Source organism: Emericellopsis cladophorae (assembly GCF_022114955.1).
Source record: "Emericellopsis cladophorae strain MUM 19.33 chromosome Unknown NODE_64_length_119800_cov_120_522489, whole genome shotgun sequence".
Taxonomy (NCBI): Eukaryota; Fungi; Ascomycota; class Sordariomycetes; order Hypocreales; family Bionectriaceae; genus Emericellopsis; species Emericellopsis cladophorae.
In genome coordinates, this window is record NW_026250989.1 from 75,710 (window position 1) to 91,684 (window position 15,975).

General features: G+C 56.3%; 7 protein-coding genes across 7 annotated transcripts; 4 read left to right on the forward strand and 3 right to left on the reverse strand.

Moving 5' to 3' along the window:
* Positions 1–233: 233 nt before the first annotated feature.
* J7T54_003389 (NADPH--cytochrome P450 reductase) lies at positions 234–2,511 on the reverse strand (the record flags this gene model as incomplete). Its single annotated transcript, XM_051509567.1, has 2 exons — positions 234–2,192; positions 2,260–2,511. The coding sequence occupies 2 exons, from the start codon at positions 2,509–2,511 to the stop codon at positions 234–236; spliced, it is 2,211 nt and encodes a 736-aa protein (XP_051359466.1).
* Positions 2,512–3,281: 770 nt separating this feature from the next.
* On the reverse strand, positions 3,282–4,401 carry J7T54_003390 (NAD(P)-binding protein; the record flags this gene model as incomplete). Its single annotated transcript, XM_051509568.1, has 2 exons — positions 3,282–4,022; positions 4,075–4,401. The coding sequence occupies 2 exons, from the start codon at positions 4,399–4,401 to the stop codon at positions 3,282–3,284; spliced, it is 1,068 nt and encodes a 355-aa protein (XP_051359467.1).
* A 738-nt stretch (positions 4,402–5,139) lies between these two features.
* Positions 5,140–6,787, forward strand: J7T54_003391 (cytochrome p450 oxidoreductase; the record flags this gene model as incomplete). Its single annotated transcript, XM_051509569.1, has 2 exons — positions 5,140–5,257; positions 5,325–6,787. The coding sequence occupies 2 exons, from the start codon at positions 5,140–5,142 to the stop codon at positions 6,785–6,787; spliced, it is 1,581 nt and encodes a 526-aa protein (XP_051359468.1).
* Positions 6,788–7,515: 728 nt separating this feature from the next.
* On the reverse strand, positions 7,516–9,075 carry J7T54_003392 (uncharacterized protein; the record flags this gene model as incomplete). Its single annotated transcript, XM_051509571.1, has 2 exons — positions 7,516–8,959; positions 9,017–9,075. 2 exons carry the CDS (start codon positions 9,073–9,075, stop codon positions 7,516–7,518), a joined length of 1,503 nt encoding a protein of 500 aa, XP_051359469.1.
* A 1,649-nt stretch (positions 9,076–10,724) lies between these two features.
* On the forward strand, positions 10,725–12,235 carry J7T54_003393 (uncharacterized protein; the record flags this gene model as incomplete). Its single annotated transcript, XM_051509572.1, has 3 exons — positions 10,725–10,747; positions 10,800–12,093; positions 12,179–12,235. 3 exons carry the CDS (start codon positions 10,725–10,727, stop codon positions 12,233–12,235), a joined length of 1,374 nt encoding a protein of 457 aa, XP_051359470.1.
* A 761-nt stretch (positions 12,236–12,996) lies between these two features.
* J7T54_003394 (stress responsive a b barrel protein) lies at positions 12,997–13,548 on the forward strand (the record flags this gene model as incomplete). Its single annotated transcript, XM_051509573.1, has 2 exons — positions 12,997–13,137; positions 13,399–13,548. 2 exons carry the CDS (start codon positions 12,997–12,999, stop codon positions 13,546–13,548), a joined length of 291 nt encoding a protein of 96 aa, XP_051359471.1.
* A 606-nt stretch (positions 13,549–14,154) lies between these two features.
* J7T54_003395 (uncharacterized protein) lies at positions 14,155–15,504 on the forward strand (the record flags this gene model as incomplete). Its single annotated transcript, XM_051509574.1, has 3 exons — positions 14,155–15,117; positions 15,276–15,334; positions 15,396–15,504. 3 exons carry the CDS (start codon positions 14,155–14,157, stop codon positions 15,502–15,504), a joined length of 1,131 nt encoding a protein of 376 aa, XP_051359472.1.
* Positions 15,505–15,975: the final 471 nt, after the last annotated feature.

Here is a 15,975-nt window from a genome sequence, read left to right on the forward strand (position 1 = left end):
ACATGAGGTGCTTTTGGTATGGCTAGTTGCAGAGAGAGAGAGCTATCATTGTACCACTACTCGATATACTAGATATTTTGCGACGCCTTTGGTGGCTCATAGAAGGCGACACGTCTAGACTAGGTGCTTCAATCCAGAAGAGCCCTTCACAGATACTCCGCCGATCAGGTTCTCTCAGCCGAAAGAAACCGAAACATCATCTGTATTCTCTCGCCCTCGAGCCTCCAGACTAACTAACCCCAGACATCTTCCTGCCACTTGCGGCTGCGCTTGAGCCCCTGCAACCACGCCCTCGGCTCTTGTGCATCCCACCGCTTCGACGAAGCAACAGCGCTGGTCACCGCCTTGCCAACCTCGCGCGCCATGCTGGCACGACCGCAAATGTAGAGACTTGCGCCGTCAGACAACATCTCCGCCACCGCATCGGCATGCTCCGCGATTCGGTGCTGCACGTACGTCTTTCCGCGCGGGAGCGAGACCTTGTCGTCACCGTCGTCGGCTGCAGGGTCCCCGGCTCGTGAAAACGCAGTGACGATGCTGAGCTTGTCCCCCAGTTGGCGCTGCATCTCCAGCATCTCGTCCCCATAGAGGTAATCCCTTTCAGGCGACTGGCACCCAAAGAAGAGCATCATCCGCCCAACTGGCTTGCTATTCCCCCCGTTATCGATATTGTGTAGCCGAAGACGCTCCTGGATGAAGGCGCGGAAGGGAGCGAGCCCCGTGCCCGCGGCCACCATGACGAGCGGCGTGGATGCGAGCGCTGGCAGTTTGAACTTGGACTGCCGCACGTGTGCGAACACAGATACAGGGCCCTGCTCCAGCAACGTGGCCTTGTCACGCAAGAAACCCGTCGCAAGACCTGGTATCTCCACAGGTGTCTGCGTCTCGGTCATCAACCGGGTGCTGGAGATGCCGACGGTGAGAGAGGGCATTCTTGGGGACACGATGCTCGACGACGAGATGGAGTAGTACCGGGGCTGCAGTCGAGGCAGAGCCTCCAGCACAAACGACAACGGCAAACGCGTCCATGCAGCGGCTGGCTCGCCATGCGCGGCGGCATCTGCGCCCATGGTCAGCGCATGCTCGAGCAGCCTGCCGAGTGTGACGTGCGTGACGGATGTAAAGGCCAGGTATGCATCCTTCCTCCGGCCCACGTCGAGCAAAAAGTCGCGTGCCCGTGTCGTGGGCGCAAACTCGGCCAGACGGCGGATCGTATCTCTCGGGACTGGAGCGCATATCTCCAAGTGATGCCGAAGCAGGGCATCGATTGTTGTGGGCGTGGGCACCTTGACCTTGACCGTCGGATCCAAGCTCTTGATCAGTAGAGGCTGGTCCCTCTTGCCCTGTTCCGACAAATCCAACATGTCCAAGAGGCGCTTCACCTCTTGCGCTGGGTTCGTGGGCCAGATGGCAAGATGGTCACCCGTCTTGTACCGAAGCTGCGGATGGTCGGCGAGGTCAATGTCCATGTGGAGGCAGCCGCTTTGGGCCTCTGACGGCGAAGATACACTCGAAGAGCAGAGCTGGCGAGCGCTTCGGATGGGGAGGTAGTGGATGGGCGTGTTGGGTGTGTTCTTGTTCGTGCTGGAGCGCGAGTCCGACGAGTGGACTGGCTCGTCAATGTAGAGGTCGATAGGCTCGAGCGAGCTGTCCGGGATCACGGAGAGGACGGGCTCGTACGTGACCGGATGCTCCTGGAGATGGAGATCCTGGCAAAGGCGGGAGAAGAGCACCTCCTTCCAGGACACATAGTCCTCCTCCGTGGTCCCGAGTGCATCGTCGGCTTTGCCCGTGTCTAGTAGTCTTTCCGCGCCCAACTGTTGGAGCGCCTCCGTGACAACGTCGACGATGCGGTTGTAGTGCTGATAGTGGCTGTTGCCCAAGCCAAAGGCAGCGTACCGGAGCGACCCCAATGGACGTGCATGGCTGTTCGCCTTGTCCATGGCCTGACGTCGGAACCAGTCGAAGAATTCGGCGGCATTGTCGCTGGGATCGCCGTCACCATACGTAGACAGGACAAAAACGGCGACCTTGTGTCGAGGGATCTCGGCAATGGACGCAGGGTCAAAGTCGGACAGATCGGCAACAAGAGTGTCAAGATGGAAGCGTTGCTGGAGTTCGCGACCGAGTCTGGCGCCAAGACTCTCCGCAGTGCCGGACTGCGATCCCCAAAAGACGACTGCATCTTTATTCTGAGCCGAGCAACATTGTCAGTCATGCCGTGGACCCGATGCGAGCGTCTTGGGAGTTGGGACGTACCAGTTCTTCCAGCCTCCGCGCAATGTTGCGAGTTGCTCGCTGCTTGGCCGGACCGAGCCCTCCATCGTCCTGAGGTCGTTCGTACCAAAGATGGCGGTACTGATCAGGCCGATCCCAGGTGTACTCTCGCAGTAGGAAGGCTGCGGCCACCAGGGCGACCGTCGTCACGGTTGCCGCATCAGCGGTGGTTCGAGGAGCCAAAGTGCCGGCCACCTCGGCGAGCTTGGGAGAAGACCTTAGAAATGCCTCCATTGTTGCTACCAGACGGTGGATCTCTGTACCGCATCTTCCAGGTTGTGAACGTGAAGACGGCGGTTGTCTCGTGGCACATATACAGCAAGCATCGTCTGTCTACAAGGCTCTCGAATCGGCCCTCACGGCAGGCGTCCAGGAAAGGCAAGGATGTTCCTCGCGCGTCTTTGCTGAATGCAGTTCGATCCCGATTAACAACCAGGTGAACCAGCCGCGGGAAGACTTGCCGGTACTTGCCTGGAGCGGGCTGCGGGACTGCATACACGTACCAACGGCGTGGCAAATTTGGAGACATGTTGCCCATTCGGCAATGTGCCCCGAGAGGCATTGCCGAATGGGCAACGTACCCCAGAGTTCATCACCCCTCGGGGCCAGATACTACCGTAGAATCAAGGGTCAGCGCGGGGAAAGATGCGGCAGGGACTTGTCCAAGGACAAGCCGCAGATGTGGACTCCAGTCGTGAACTCTTGAAGCATCTAGGCGAGTGACTTGCGTCCGAGCTGCCTACCTGTGCATTCCATTGCCAGTCATGCCGTCTCCGGCATTTCCAGTAGGACATGCTCAAGTGGTAGTGGTAGTGCGTATGCTTCTGGATCTCACTAAGCCAGTCATGAGCTTCCACAGGATGGTCTTCTTCATTTTCTACCGGATCACGCATAACTTGAAACGGACCAAGATGGGTGAACGAGCGTGGTATTATGATGGAGACGTCTCAAGGACTGTCTGTACTAGCTAGGGGCTTCTAGACACTCGACCGTCCACACGGCTGTCACAGCTTGGGCTGCTCAATACGACGCCCTGTCTCGTCAAAGTGGATCTTCTTGCCCGAGTTCAAGCTCTCCTGCAGGGCGCAGCCAATGGCCACCGCCTGGACAGCGCCAGAGAGTTTAAAGGGCAGCCTCGAGTTATCGAGACAGGCAGCTGTGAACTCGTTCGCCTCGGTCACAAACGCATCCATAAACCTCCCATAGTAGTCGTGCGGAATCTCACGTCGGACGCCCGTCGACTCGTACATCTCGACCAGCGATCCCATGGGGTTCGCGTTGACGGCCAGCTTGCCCTCGGTGCCGATGATCTCGGTCATGTCGTGCTGACCGGCCGCCATCATGCGCGAGGAGTAAAAGTAAGCCATCTTGCCGTTCCAGAACTCGACGACGCCCACTCCATTGTCCACATCCTTGTGCTTCCGTAGCTCAGGCTGCACCGCGCAGATGCCCATGGCCACGACGCTCTTGACCACCGAGTCCTGACCCAGGAACCACAGCGACAGATCAATGTCGTGGATGTTGCAGTCCACAAAGATGCCGCCGCTGAACTCGGCATAGGCGACGAAGAAGCCCGAGGGGTCGAGTCGATCGCACGTCTGCGAGCGGAAGACGGACGGCCGCCCGATGCCGCCGGCATCCATGCGCTCGTACGCCTCGCGGTACGACTTGTCGAAGCGGCGCGAGAAGCCGCACATGACCTTGAGATGGGGTCTCTTGGCAGCGGCTTCCACCACGGATTGTGACTAGGACGAGAGGTCAGCGCTGGACACGAGCCATGCCAGCCACCCCACATACCACTTCCACGCTCGTGCTGAGCGGCTTCTCACACAAGACGTGCTTGTCCGCGTGGATCGCCTTGATGGCCTCCTCGGCGTGCGCCGTGGTCACAGTCGCAACGACCACGGCTTCCAGACCCGGGTGCTTCAGCATCTCCTCGTAGTCGGTATAGATGACGACGCCGGACGGCTCCAGCTCTCGCCGCGCCCACGCCACCTCGTTGGCATCGGGCGTGAACGCGGCGACCAGTTCAGCGCGAGGCGTCCGGTTCAGGAAATTGAGCGCGTGGCGGGCACCCATGCGGCCGAGGCCGGCGCATCCGACTTTGAGCTTGCGAACAGCCATCTCGAGGGCAGTAGTCTAATAGAGTCGAGTACAAGGCGATTCGGATACAGCAAAAGGAGAGCCAGAAAACAAGGAAGAGGCCAGAGCTGCCAGGAGTACAGCATACTGAAAGGAACGGCGGGTCTAATACTTTTACCTGGCCTGCGCAGCAGTCTCCCAGCAGCTCCGCTACGTGCACGTCTCTTCGACCGCGTCGGCACTTGCCTCGTGCATCACCGCTGCTCAGCCAGGGCCGCAGCTTGAATCCTAGTTTCGGTTGGTCCACGACTTCTGATGGGCTGGCTGGCTGGCGCACTGGCGTCGGGAACAATTTCCATCTGCGCTGATCCTGGAAATGTTCCCCGCGGGGATGATATCCCCTCCTCGCTCAGGGGCCAGGATGAGGAGACAACCCCACACTAAAGGGTAGTGCCCACCGCATGATGTGGGGGGAGGGGGGGAGTGTAGGAGGCCATTCTTCTTCAGATGGGAGCTCACACTCCATACCTTGTTTCATGGATGACCCGGGCAAAGCTTCCCCATGGGCTCCAACTGGTCCCAAGCTCATCCGCCGACGCCGTGTCGTGCTCAGGCGAGCAACTGGCGATGGCTGCATCATGCTATTTACTGTGCCCTTGTACCCGAGGATGCCCTCTTCAAGGTGTAGGAAATGTCTCTGCCAGCCATCTTGCAATCTTGAAGGCGCATTTCTCCCAACAAATCCCACACGGCAGCCCTGTACACTCCATACCATAGATCATGCCTTCCATCCAGTCCTCAGTTCAGCCATCTATTCCATATGCAGCTTTGACGGCGGTCTTGCTCATCGGCTACTTTTTTGTGTGGCCCCTGATTGTCTACTTCCGAGATGCCAAAGGTAAGCCGCGAGGTTCACTGCCTTTCCAAAAGCCAGCGCGAACGAGAGCTAAGTTGATACACCCTAGGCCTTCGCAGGTTTCACAACTTTGCACCGCTCTCCGGGGCGTCCAATATCCCCTTCATGGTCCTCGCGCATGGCGGCGCCCGGTCAAGCCATCTCACGCAACTCCACAAGACTCATCCAATCCTGCGGACCGGCACCAACACACTTTCTTTCGGCGATGTCCGGGCGATCAAGGACATTTACGGCCACGGATCGCCATGCACCAAAGACGACCAGTACAACTTGCTCGCTGGCACCCACTACCACCTGGCAGACGTGACGGACAAGCACGACCACCAGCGCAAGAGGAAGATCCTTTCATCCGCATACGCCCTGAAGAACCTGGAAGGCTGGGAACATAAGGTCTCGGACAAGGTAGAGCGTACCTTTGCGCACTTTGACAGTGTCTGCACCCGGCCCTTGGCCAAAGGGCAAGTATTCGCGGATCCGGGGGACTTGACAGTCGACTGTCGTGCCTGGACAAACTTCTTCTCCCTCGATGCCATCGCCGACATTGGGCTCTCGGAGCGGCTGGGCCTGCTGGATCGCGGCCACGACCGCGTCGATGCGCGTCGCATGGATGGCACCGTGTACGAGTGCAGCCTGCGCGAGAGTCTGTATCCCGTGGCCACCAAGCAATCCCTTCTCTCCTGGACCTATGACTGGTACAAGATCATCGACAAGGTCTCCGACCTCGTGCCCTACTACCGCCGCCTCTCGAGCAAGGGCAAGCACTGGGATGCCATTGTCGTGCAGCGGGCCGCCCTGCGCCTGGAGCGCTACCGAGCCGGCGAGAAGCTGGACGACTTCTTCCAGGCCCTCATGGAGAACAAGAACGGCGAGCCAAACAGCATGGAGTGGGGTGAGATTGTGGCCGAGATCAACATCATGATGAATGCCGGTAGCGTCACCACCGCCATTGCCCTCGCCAACGTCCTGCACCAGCTCATCTGCCACCCCGACGTCTTGCAGCGGCTCAGGGACGAGGTCGACGCTGTGCTCGACCCGGACGAAGTCGTTGCACCGTACGACAAGGTTAAGCATCTGCCCTATCTGAGGGCGTGCCTTGACGAGTCCCTTCGACTCCATCCGCCGACGCCCCATGGCTTGACACGCAAGACGCCGCCGGAGGGCATGCATGTCATGGGCGAGTGGATTCCCGGCAACACCACAGTCGCCGTCTCGGCCCTCGTCGCCCATCGCAGCGCCGCTTTCAAGGACGCCGACCATTTCCAACCGGAGCGATGGCTGGGCGAAGATGGCAAGAAGCTGCAGTCCTACTTCATCTCCTTCTCGGCAGGCGCGAGGGGCTGCATTGGTCGCAACATCTCGTATCTGGAACAGACTGTCTTTGTAGCGTCCATGGTCCACCGATATGGGTTCGCCCTGGCCGAGGGATTCGAGATGCAGCGCAGGGAGACTATGAACTGGATTCTGGGGGAGATGCCGATCAAGATATGGAGGCGAGACCTTGGGACAGAGTAAGCAATTGTGGTTTCTAAATGTACATGTATTGGCTTGGCAATCACGAGCATGGAAAGTTTTGTCGTAGGATAAAGATAATGAAATAGCGGATTCCTCGGCGAGAAAAAACTAGCCCTCGCCTTGAGGAGGTTGCTCCAGAGCCATCATCGAATGAGCGGACGGCAGCGTATCTATCGCATTCTTCGGGGGTAATAGCTCTGACAAAGATGCCCTCTTTGCGGATCCAACTAGTGCGACCTCGGACGTTCTTGGATGATATCGTGGACTCTTGGAGGAAGCGACGGCCTCGCCAAGTCGCAACGACGACTTCGCCAAGCCCCTCAATAGTAACCAGAGAAACAAGCTTAGCGATTAGTTAAAGAAAGAAAAGATTGATCGTTGGCGCTATGCACTGAATTGGAAGGTTGCCAGTAGGGTGAGGCGCGTGCGGATAGCTTGACGCGTTCGCGTAGGTAGCCCTACGCGCCAAAGTTTCAGCAATTTTGTTTGCTTAATAATCAAGTTCACGAAGCTGGCGCAGCCAGGCTACCCTAGAGCAGGGTACTAGCCATGAGACTTCATTTGATTGTCAAATAACTATACTAAGTAAAGCTCCGGGGGCTATTTGTGTATTTGAATTCCATGACCCTAGGCGTTTGATTGTTTGATTGCTCTAATTTGATCAAATTCTTTGATGGAAGGGCAGCGCTGCCCAGCTCTAAGAAAAGTAACGGCCCCCTCAACCCGCACTACAAAGAAATATCGTTCAGAATGCCGAGCACCTTTTCAATATATCTTTCGCCTACTACCACCCCATCCTCGTCCTGAAATTCGCTCTCATCCCCAAAGTTAAGGTTGCCCTGGTCCAGACAAGTCAGGCAGGTCTCAACCACCTCGCTGTACTTGGTGCCCACCCTTGTTCTTAATACGGTACTACGGCTGAGAGAAACCAGATGATCCTTGAGCGCGTCGGGGCTCCTCAGATGCCCGTTTCCATCTAGACCGAGAGCCATGGACGGATGGGCCACCTGATTGCTGTCATACGCGACCAACGACTCCCAAAGACCAACCTCGAGAAGACAGACCCCAAGGCTGTAGATGTCATGCTGCATAATATAGTATTGAACGCTCTGTCCCTGTCGCCGTGGATGGCGGTATAGATTGTACTCCCACCTCATGTCCGTCACCCGGTGCGTATTTCCGTCCGCATTGCGAATAACCTGGAATCCAACGAGAGATACCATGCTCGGGAGGGCCTGGGACTCCGGCTTCCTGAATCCCAGGATGGTCTCCGGACAGATGCTCTTGTGGACAAACCCATACAAGTGGACGGAGTGGACAGCTCTCGCAAGCTTCTGTGCCATATCGAGACGGTCGGAGAGCGAGTCGTGTGCCTGGCCGGAGAGCAGCAGGTGTCGGAGGCTGTGGATGTCGGTGTATCCATCTGGGATACGGAAGAGAAAATCCATCGTCTCGGGGTACCGCACAACACCCTTGCATTCGAGCAACCCAAAAGTCAATGGGTCTGAATGCCGAAGACGGCGCGCAAAGTCACGGGCGTCCTTCTGGGTGACTGCTCCGCCCGTGACCGTGTCGACGATGAACTGCCTGTCGTCTGGTGCGCGAGTAGCCACCTGGGCTTTGCTATACATGATAATCTCTCGGGTGAAGCCTTGGAATGCCTCTTCACGGATAAAGACAATTCTAGACGCGTCGGAAGACTCCTTCAAAGCCCGACGGAACTGGACAGAGACAGAGCTCGACTCGGCGGTAACCGCAGGTGCGCTCTGGATAATCTTTTCCAGTGCCGTATCAACACTGGGGTCGGCATGTTTGAGAAAGGCGAACCAGGAGGGTTGGTATTGCCTTTCCCAAGACTCCAGGTCATCCAAGGCACCTTCGAGGGCGTCTTTTCGACGCACAAGCTGAAACCTCGTTGCCAAGTTCAAGGCTGGGCGCTGAACGCACTTTGAGAGAATCAGGGTGACGTTCTCCAGCTTGGTGCCGAGGATGGTAAAGACTCGCTGCTGGACGTCCCTCTGCTCGTCAGAGATGGTCCCCTCCAGTTTCTTGGCCACTTCTAGCTTGGCCAGAGCGCGCAGCCAGCAGTTCTGGATCCGAACAAGAGTCTCTTCCAAGTTGGCCTCGGCTTGACGGTAATCATCGCAAGCCTGAGCAAGAGCGCGTCCCCATCTGAGATTCCCATGTCAATCCCAGAAATCATCGCCCGAGGGGGTTGGCGCTACATACTTGATACAAACGTCGATGGTGCCCACGAGGCCGGTGACTCCAAAAAACACTTCCGCCATTTTGACCTGGCATCCAGAAACAGGCGTCTCTCTCGGGTCGGATCATGGATGGAGGAATGATATCGGTCAAATCGCGTCGACCAAGGCGCACGTAACGAAACGGACACTCCAAGTGCACACCGCAACGGCTTCAGAGGTAAGTGTAGAGGAGAGCTGAGCTCTTGTGCACCATCTGCACTTGCTGGCGTGTCAGCGGTCAGCCAACCAACGTGCATGTGGCCAGCCGCCAATCATGAAGGACGCGTTTGGGCCTAAGAAGGGAGGGCAGGGGAGCAGATGAATGGTGGCAGCACTGCCACCACAAACAGACTCCTCGCGCACTGCGCAGGTCCAGGCTGCGTGCGACTCCCATTTTGGCGCATCACAGTCGATTCGGATCTATGTCCATAGGCCGCCGCAAGTCGATGACTGTCAAATCTCAGCACATCAATACTGTTCATCTATCGACGGGCATTTGACTACGGGTCGCTGACTGACGCTCTTCACGCTTCTTCCGTCAATCATCACGCCTCAATCCCACACCTCCGCTCCGCGGTCCAGCCGCGCAATGAACTACTCTAATCTGCCAGATCATGTGCGAGACTTTAGATTGGACACAAAGTTTATTGAGAGTGGCGTGACTGTTCATGTCCTGAACGATCACGATGCACCTCCACCGGCCCCAAAAGTGACCGAGAAATGGAAGCGCATCAGGCGACTAGGCAGAGGCGGCAACGGCCAGGTTTTCTTGCAAATGTGTATCGAGGGACGTCGCCGCGACACCCTGCGGGCAGTCAAACAAATCCCGCTCCACGAGGATGAGAGACGACGGTATATTGGCGAACTCCCGGCTATTATCAAATTCTCTCGCGACAAGGCAAGTTTCTTGACTATCTATCTAATTGAGTGTCACTGCATGGTATCAAAGTACTCTAATGAGTGATATACTGACTCTGATGGGTAGTACTCCAACCACTTCGTGAAGACGCTAGGATGGTATGAGTCAAAGATTAATATGTACATCGCGATGGAGTATCTGCCCGCGGGAGATTTGCAGTCATATCTTCAAAACGCCCTAATTCCTGAAGAAGATGCACGTCACATCACTATCCAAGTTCTCCAGGGACTCGCTGTAATGCATGAGGAGGATTACGCCCACCGCGACATCAAACCCCAGGTATGTACACAGACATCCAACAGAGAAATGACCAGCGGCGAGTAATAAGGGATTCTGACTCCGGCCCTCTAAGAATGTCCTGATTCAACGATGCCCTACGTCCGCAGCACCTGGTCCGTGGTGGGTTAAACTTGCCGATTTCGGCATCAGCAAGAAGCTCGACGAAACCATTACTCACCCAGGAGCCGGCACTGCCAGCTATATGGCTCCTGAGCTCTTTGGCCGGGACGGTTATGCGAACATGAATTACAAGGCAGCTGATATATGGTCGTTAGGTGCCATGACCTTCTTTGTGTTGACGAGGTCTAGTCCATATCATTGCAGGGACAAGCCAGAAGAAGACTTCCCTCGGAAGGCTTTAGTGGATGCTCATGTCAGCCACGAAGCGCTGGCTTTTGTTCGGGCCTTGATGACGCCGGAGCCCCATGAGCGTCCCAACTCTGGCGCATCTATCCGTCATGCATGGCTTCAACCATTGATGACTGGAGATCCGATGATCCCAGACACTTGCAGCGAGTAAGTTCAGCGAGATGTGCAGGATATGCGTCTCTGATTGCTAACCATGTAGATCCTCAAAGTCATCCCCGCACTCCCGAAGAAGCTCGCTTGACGAGGAGAGAGGAATGACAACGGAGATCTCCCAAATCAATGGCCCTCAGACGGCTTTCCAAAGAGGTTCAATCACCGGAGTAGAAGGAACGACATCAGAGATCTCACGAGTCGCCAAGGTTTGGAACGACTTCCAACCAGGCCCCAAAGCCCAATGTTCTACGCTGTTAATTCCAGGGGGGTTTTCAACCCCGTTAGAGGCCGCCGCGTACAGCCAAGAGGTCGCTGCAGCGCTTTTTTTCAAGAAGGGCGCCTATCTAGAGTCAAAAGATAAATACGGCAATACACCACTTTTGCGCGCTGCATATCAAGGGGATGAGGCCGTGGCGAGGCTGCTGATCGAGAAAGGCGCTGATCTCGAGGCAAAGGGCGAAAATGGCGTTACACCGCTATTACGCGCTGCATGGCAAGGGCACGAGGCCGTGGCGAGACTTCTGATCGAGACAGGCGCCAATCTTGAGGTAAAGAACGGCTGTGGTAACACGCCGCTCATGTACGCTGCGGTTAATGGGCACGAGGCCGTGGCAAGGCTGCTGATCTCGAAAGGCGCTGATCTCGAGGCAAAGAACCTAGAAGACTTGACACCACTCGTATGGGCTGCATATCGAGGGCACGAGGCCGTGGCGAGGCTGCTGATCGACAAAGGCGCTGATCTCGAGGCAAAGAACCTAGAAGACTTGACGCCGCTCATGTACGCTGCGGTTAATGGGCACGAGGCCGTGGCAAGGCTGCTGATCGAGAAAGGCGCTGATCTCGAGGCAAAGAACCTAGAAGACTTGACGCCGCTCATGTACGCTGCGTTTAGTGGGCACGAGGCCGTGGCAAGACTGCTGATCGAGAGAGGCGCCGATCTTGAGGCAAAGGACAACAAGGGCACCACGCCGCTCTCATCCGCTGTATATGAAAAGCATGAGGCCGTGGCAAGACTGCTGATTGAGAACGGCGCCGATCTGGAGGCAAAGGACTATAGGGGCTTCACGCCGCTCATGGTAGCTGCGTTTCGTGGGCATGATGCCACGGTAAGGCTGCTGATTGAGAAAGGCGCTGATCTTGAGGCAAAGAACGATAGGGGTAACACGCCGCTCTTGGTAGCTGCGGTTCGTGGGCACGATGCCGTGGCAAGACTGCTGATCGAGAAAGGCGCTGATCTTGAGGCAAAGAACGATAGGAGTAACACGCCGCTCTTGTTAGCTGCGGATCGTGGGCACGAGGCCGTGGCGAGACTGCTGATCGAGAAAGGCGCCGATCTCGAGGTAAAGGATAGATCCGGCGACACACCGCTATTACGCGCTGCAAGGCAAGGGCACGAGGCCGTGGCAAGACTGCTGATCGAGAAAGGCGCTGATCTCGAGGCAAAGGACGAATATGGCTCTACACCGCTACGAAGCGCTGTGAAAAAGGGGCATAAGGCTGTAGCAAACCTCCTTGTTGAAAAAGGTGCTAGGAAAGGATTACGGGACCGCCTCTTTATGTAATAGGAAAATCTGATATTCCTTTGCCCGGATACAGCCCTAACGAGCAAGAAGTCCTTGGTTGAAAAATCGATATAGAGTTAGCCTTGGTTCCCCGGCAGAGATTGGACATGTCACTAACTCAAAGCCCGAAATAGATCGCGACGAGTTGGTCCAATTCCAGCCGAACGACAACAAATGCTTGCCTGAAGACTAACAAGACGTAGGCCAAAAGCTTGGCGATGTTGCGTGCGAGAGGCCTTTTTTCTGGGGCGGACTGGATTGCTGATGTTAGGTGGAACAAAGTACCGATACAGCCAAGGAGTTGACTGCTGTGGTGAAGAGTAGCAGTCGAAATTTGGCAAACTAGGATGGACCTCCTGGGCTCCTCCACCAATACTTCCTCTTTGTCTCAATCCATTATTCGTCTGTAAGGAGCTATCATGCTAATCTCAAAGAACACAACCAAAAGCCAAGGAAAGGCTCTCGCAGGAGTATCGTATTGGGAGACGAGTTATAAGGGGGAGCGGCCGATGGTCCGTCCCCCTTCTTCTCTTCTGACGTAGAATTCAATGCTGGTCCTGGCAGCTGCAATTCAATGCACCAGGCCGATCAACAGCCTAGCGCAGAGGTTGTCATGGCTTCCTCTCAGAGCATCGCAGTGGCCGACTAATAATGTCGTGGGGTCCGGACGGGAGGGCCCGCATGGTCTCACTCGACGTGGACGTCGTCGACCTTCTCAGCTACGCACAGCGACCAATCTCCGAAGGGAGAGAGTTGGGGTCGGTGTGGTCGGCTGCCGATGTCGTCAAGCGTCCGAGTTCCGGACGAGGCCAGTGGACTCTGGTCACGTCCACCCTCAACCAGCCATTTGCCCGTCGTGAGGGCGATTCTCGAAACACTTGGCGGTTGACCTAGACTGCGGCTTCTCTGGAATTCATCACGCATAGCGTGTGTAGATGGCTGCTGATAACCAGAGAGTATGATGCCCCCCCTCTCCCCCCTTTTCCCGCCCATCGTACATGTCATCATGTTTGTTTTTCACGACTCCCTGTCCTGCGCGTTTGCTTCCAAGGTCCGTCCGTCCCTTACTCACAGGTGGACTAGAACGGTAAGCCTTACATCCTCACTATGGTCGCTGGGCCTGCGGAGGAAGGTCCTCGCTTCGAGGGCTACACCTTTGTCAACAAGACCGAGTTTGCTAGCATGGACGACATGGATGTTACGAGAGCGAGTGTCCCGCTCATGGAGAAGTGAGGAAAGAGTTAAGAGAGATTGCGATAGACGGCACCTTGGCTGTCTTCTTCAAGTCGCAAGCCACTGGAGGCACGTAAGACTGGGGATGAGGAAAGAGGGTCAAGCTCCATTCTTACCCCTTGTCCGGTGCAAAGTTGGCCGCGCATTCATGTACCCAGGGTGATATGGGTCCCGAGTGACAGAACCTGTACTTACATGTAAGTACGTGGCGGTATCCACATGGATGCCTTTTGTGGATCATCATACCTCCATTAACATACAGGGGCCGTCAAATGCTTGCCGTGCCACCACTACGTACCCGTGCCACGCCCCCGCTCTAATAAGCGCGCGAGGATCAGCGGTGGGGCGCGCAGTTCTGGCCAACCAAGCCTTGGAACAGCACGGAGGATTCACCCTCCCTGCACAAGAGTGGATGCCGGGAAGCACAGACATGTGCAGTACTCCGTAGACCAAGCAACTTCTCCGCGCATTAGTAAATCCTGAGACCGGATCATAAACCAGTGACAGACAGGTCAAGCTGCCGTGCCGCACTCGAGCTCTTCTCTTTGCTACCTCGGGGTTGCTTCGCCCAGGCCTCGTTACCGTCCTTTCTCATTTTCCGCAATCATGGGAGTGCTCTTTTCTCGCCCTGGCGAGAACCAGCTCCCTGCCAGCTCGTTCGCAGCGGGCGACTTGGCATCAGCAAAAGCCCCGTCCATAGCACCATACCTCGGCATCAACACGGGCATCTCGTACGGCGACACGCCGACCCAGGACCTGCCGCCCATCCCGCTGGAGTGGATCGTCTCCCCCCACGATATCGATCAAACGTGCCCAGACCGGTCCAGAGTGCTCGCCTGGTTTGCCATCACGGACGCCGTCATCGTCTGCCTAGCAATCATCTTCGCCCATCGGTCCTTCATCTACCACGTCTCCCGTCGGCGGCTTGGGCGGCGTAGGTGCTCGGTCTGGCTCACCTGGCTCATTCCCTTTGTTTGCCAGCTGATCGCCAATGCCGCCATTGCTGGCGTGGTGGGCAACACCCCAGGGTACGAGCACCTAGACAAGGCGCACATCTTCACCGTGTACCTCACGCGTCCGCGATACTACTACATCCCTCTAGCATTACTGCGTGCTCTCGTGACGATCCGTCGCTCTAGTGAATGGGACAAGACGAAAATCATTCGACGTTCGCGTGACAATCGCCTCGAGTTTCCGTACGCCGATGCCTGGATCACCACCGCCATCTCCGAGCTTCTCCTTCTCACCGTGGGCGCTATCTTCGCGGGCGTTACCTGGAACCGCTTGCCCGGCCGCAGCGAAACCGGCAGTTTCATGCATGACAATGTCAGCTATGTGTCCTGCACGCCGGCCGTCATGCTTTTGTGTGTCGTTGTCTTCATCCCGATTTTCATGCGCTACGGCGAGGCCTTTCCCGTACAGGCCCATTACGGAGAATCGGCGTTTCGTGCGCAAGGACGTCAGTATGGCGAGGGCAGACACTGGGGTGCCAGGGTGAACAAACGTGGGGAGGCAAGCATCGTGGTCATGAAGAGCAAAGATCCGAAGAGCATCAATATCAAGAGAGCTGTGAGCTCTGTGATAGGATGTGTCTTCTTGGCATTTATATGCTTGATCGTGTGGTCGTACTGGTCTCGATTCTTGGAAATGTCGGGAGTGTTGTGAGTCTTCCCTCGTGTGGCTTGCGCTTTGTGCAGTGACCAAGACAGCTAACGAACCTTTGCCAGGTTTTGTCCGCCCAAACTGGTGGAGACGAGCGTGATTTGGGCTGTGTTTACTTCCATAGGTAAGACACGCACGGACCCTGCCGCTGTACAAGAGAGATGGCTAACACTTGTGTTCTATAGGGTTGCTCGCCGGAGCAGCGTCGTAGCTCTAGAGTGTTCCACTCTCGTCACGATCCATACGTCATCATCGTTGGAACAAGAGAACAGCTCGCAGGCGTCTTCATCTTGACTGCAGCGTCCACTCTCCAGATTTCAATGGACTCCTATATCACCCGTGCTGTGCGCCTCGTGCCCTTACGCAAACCTTGTAGCCAATATCCAGGAATACATGCAATCCGACCCAGAACCGGTCAACACCTTATCAGCGATGCCATCCCCCGGACGCATGGGGTCCTTCATTGGGCAGATGCCGGAACAACACGACAAGGGAATCCAATGGTGGATACGATGTGTGTATGCTCTGAGCATCCTGCCCTTGATACTGGTCTAGCAGCAAAGGTGTGTCGAACATGGTGCTATTGTCGTTCCAGAGGCTATAGACCAACGATGCGGGGGAAAGGGAGTCACGTAGGTTGCTCCAAAGGCTCCCTGAAGGTTGATGATATTGATGATCCTATCTATCTGATATCTGAGGGTGTGGCAGGTCTGAAGGTGCAGACTCTGCATGGGGGGCCCTGGCCCGTGCGTTCCACACTCATCA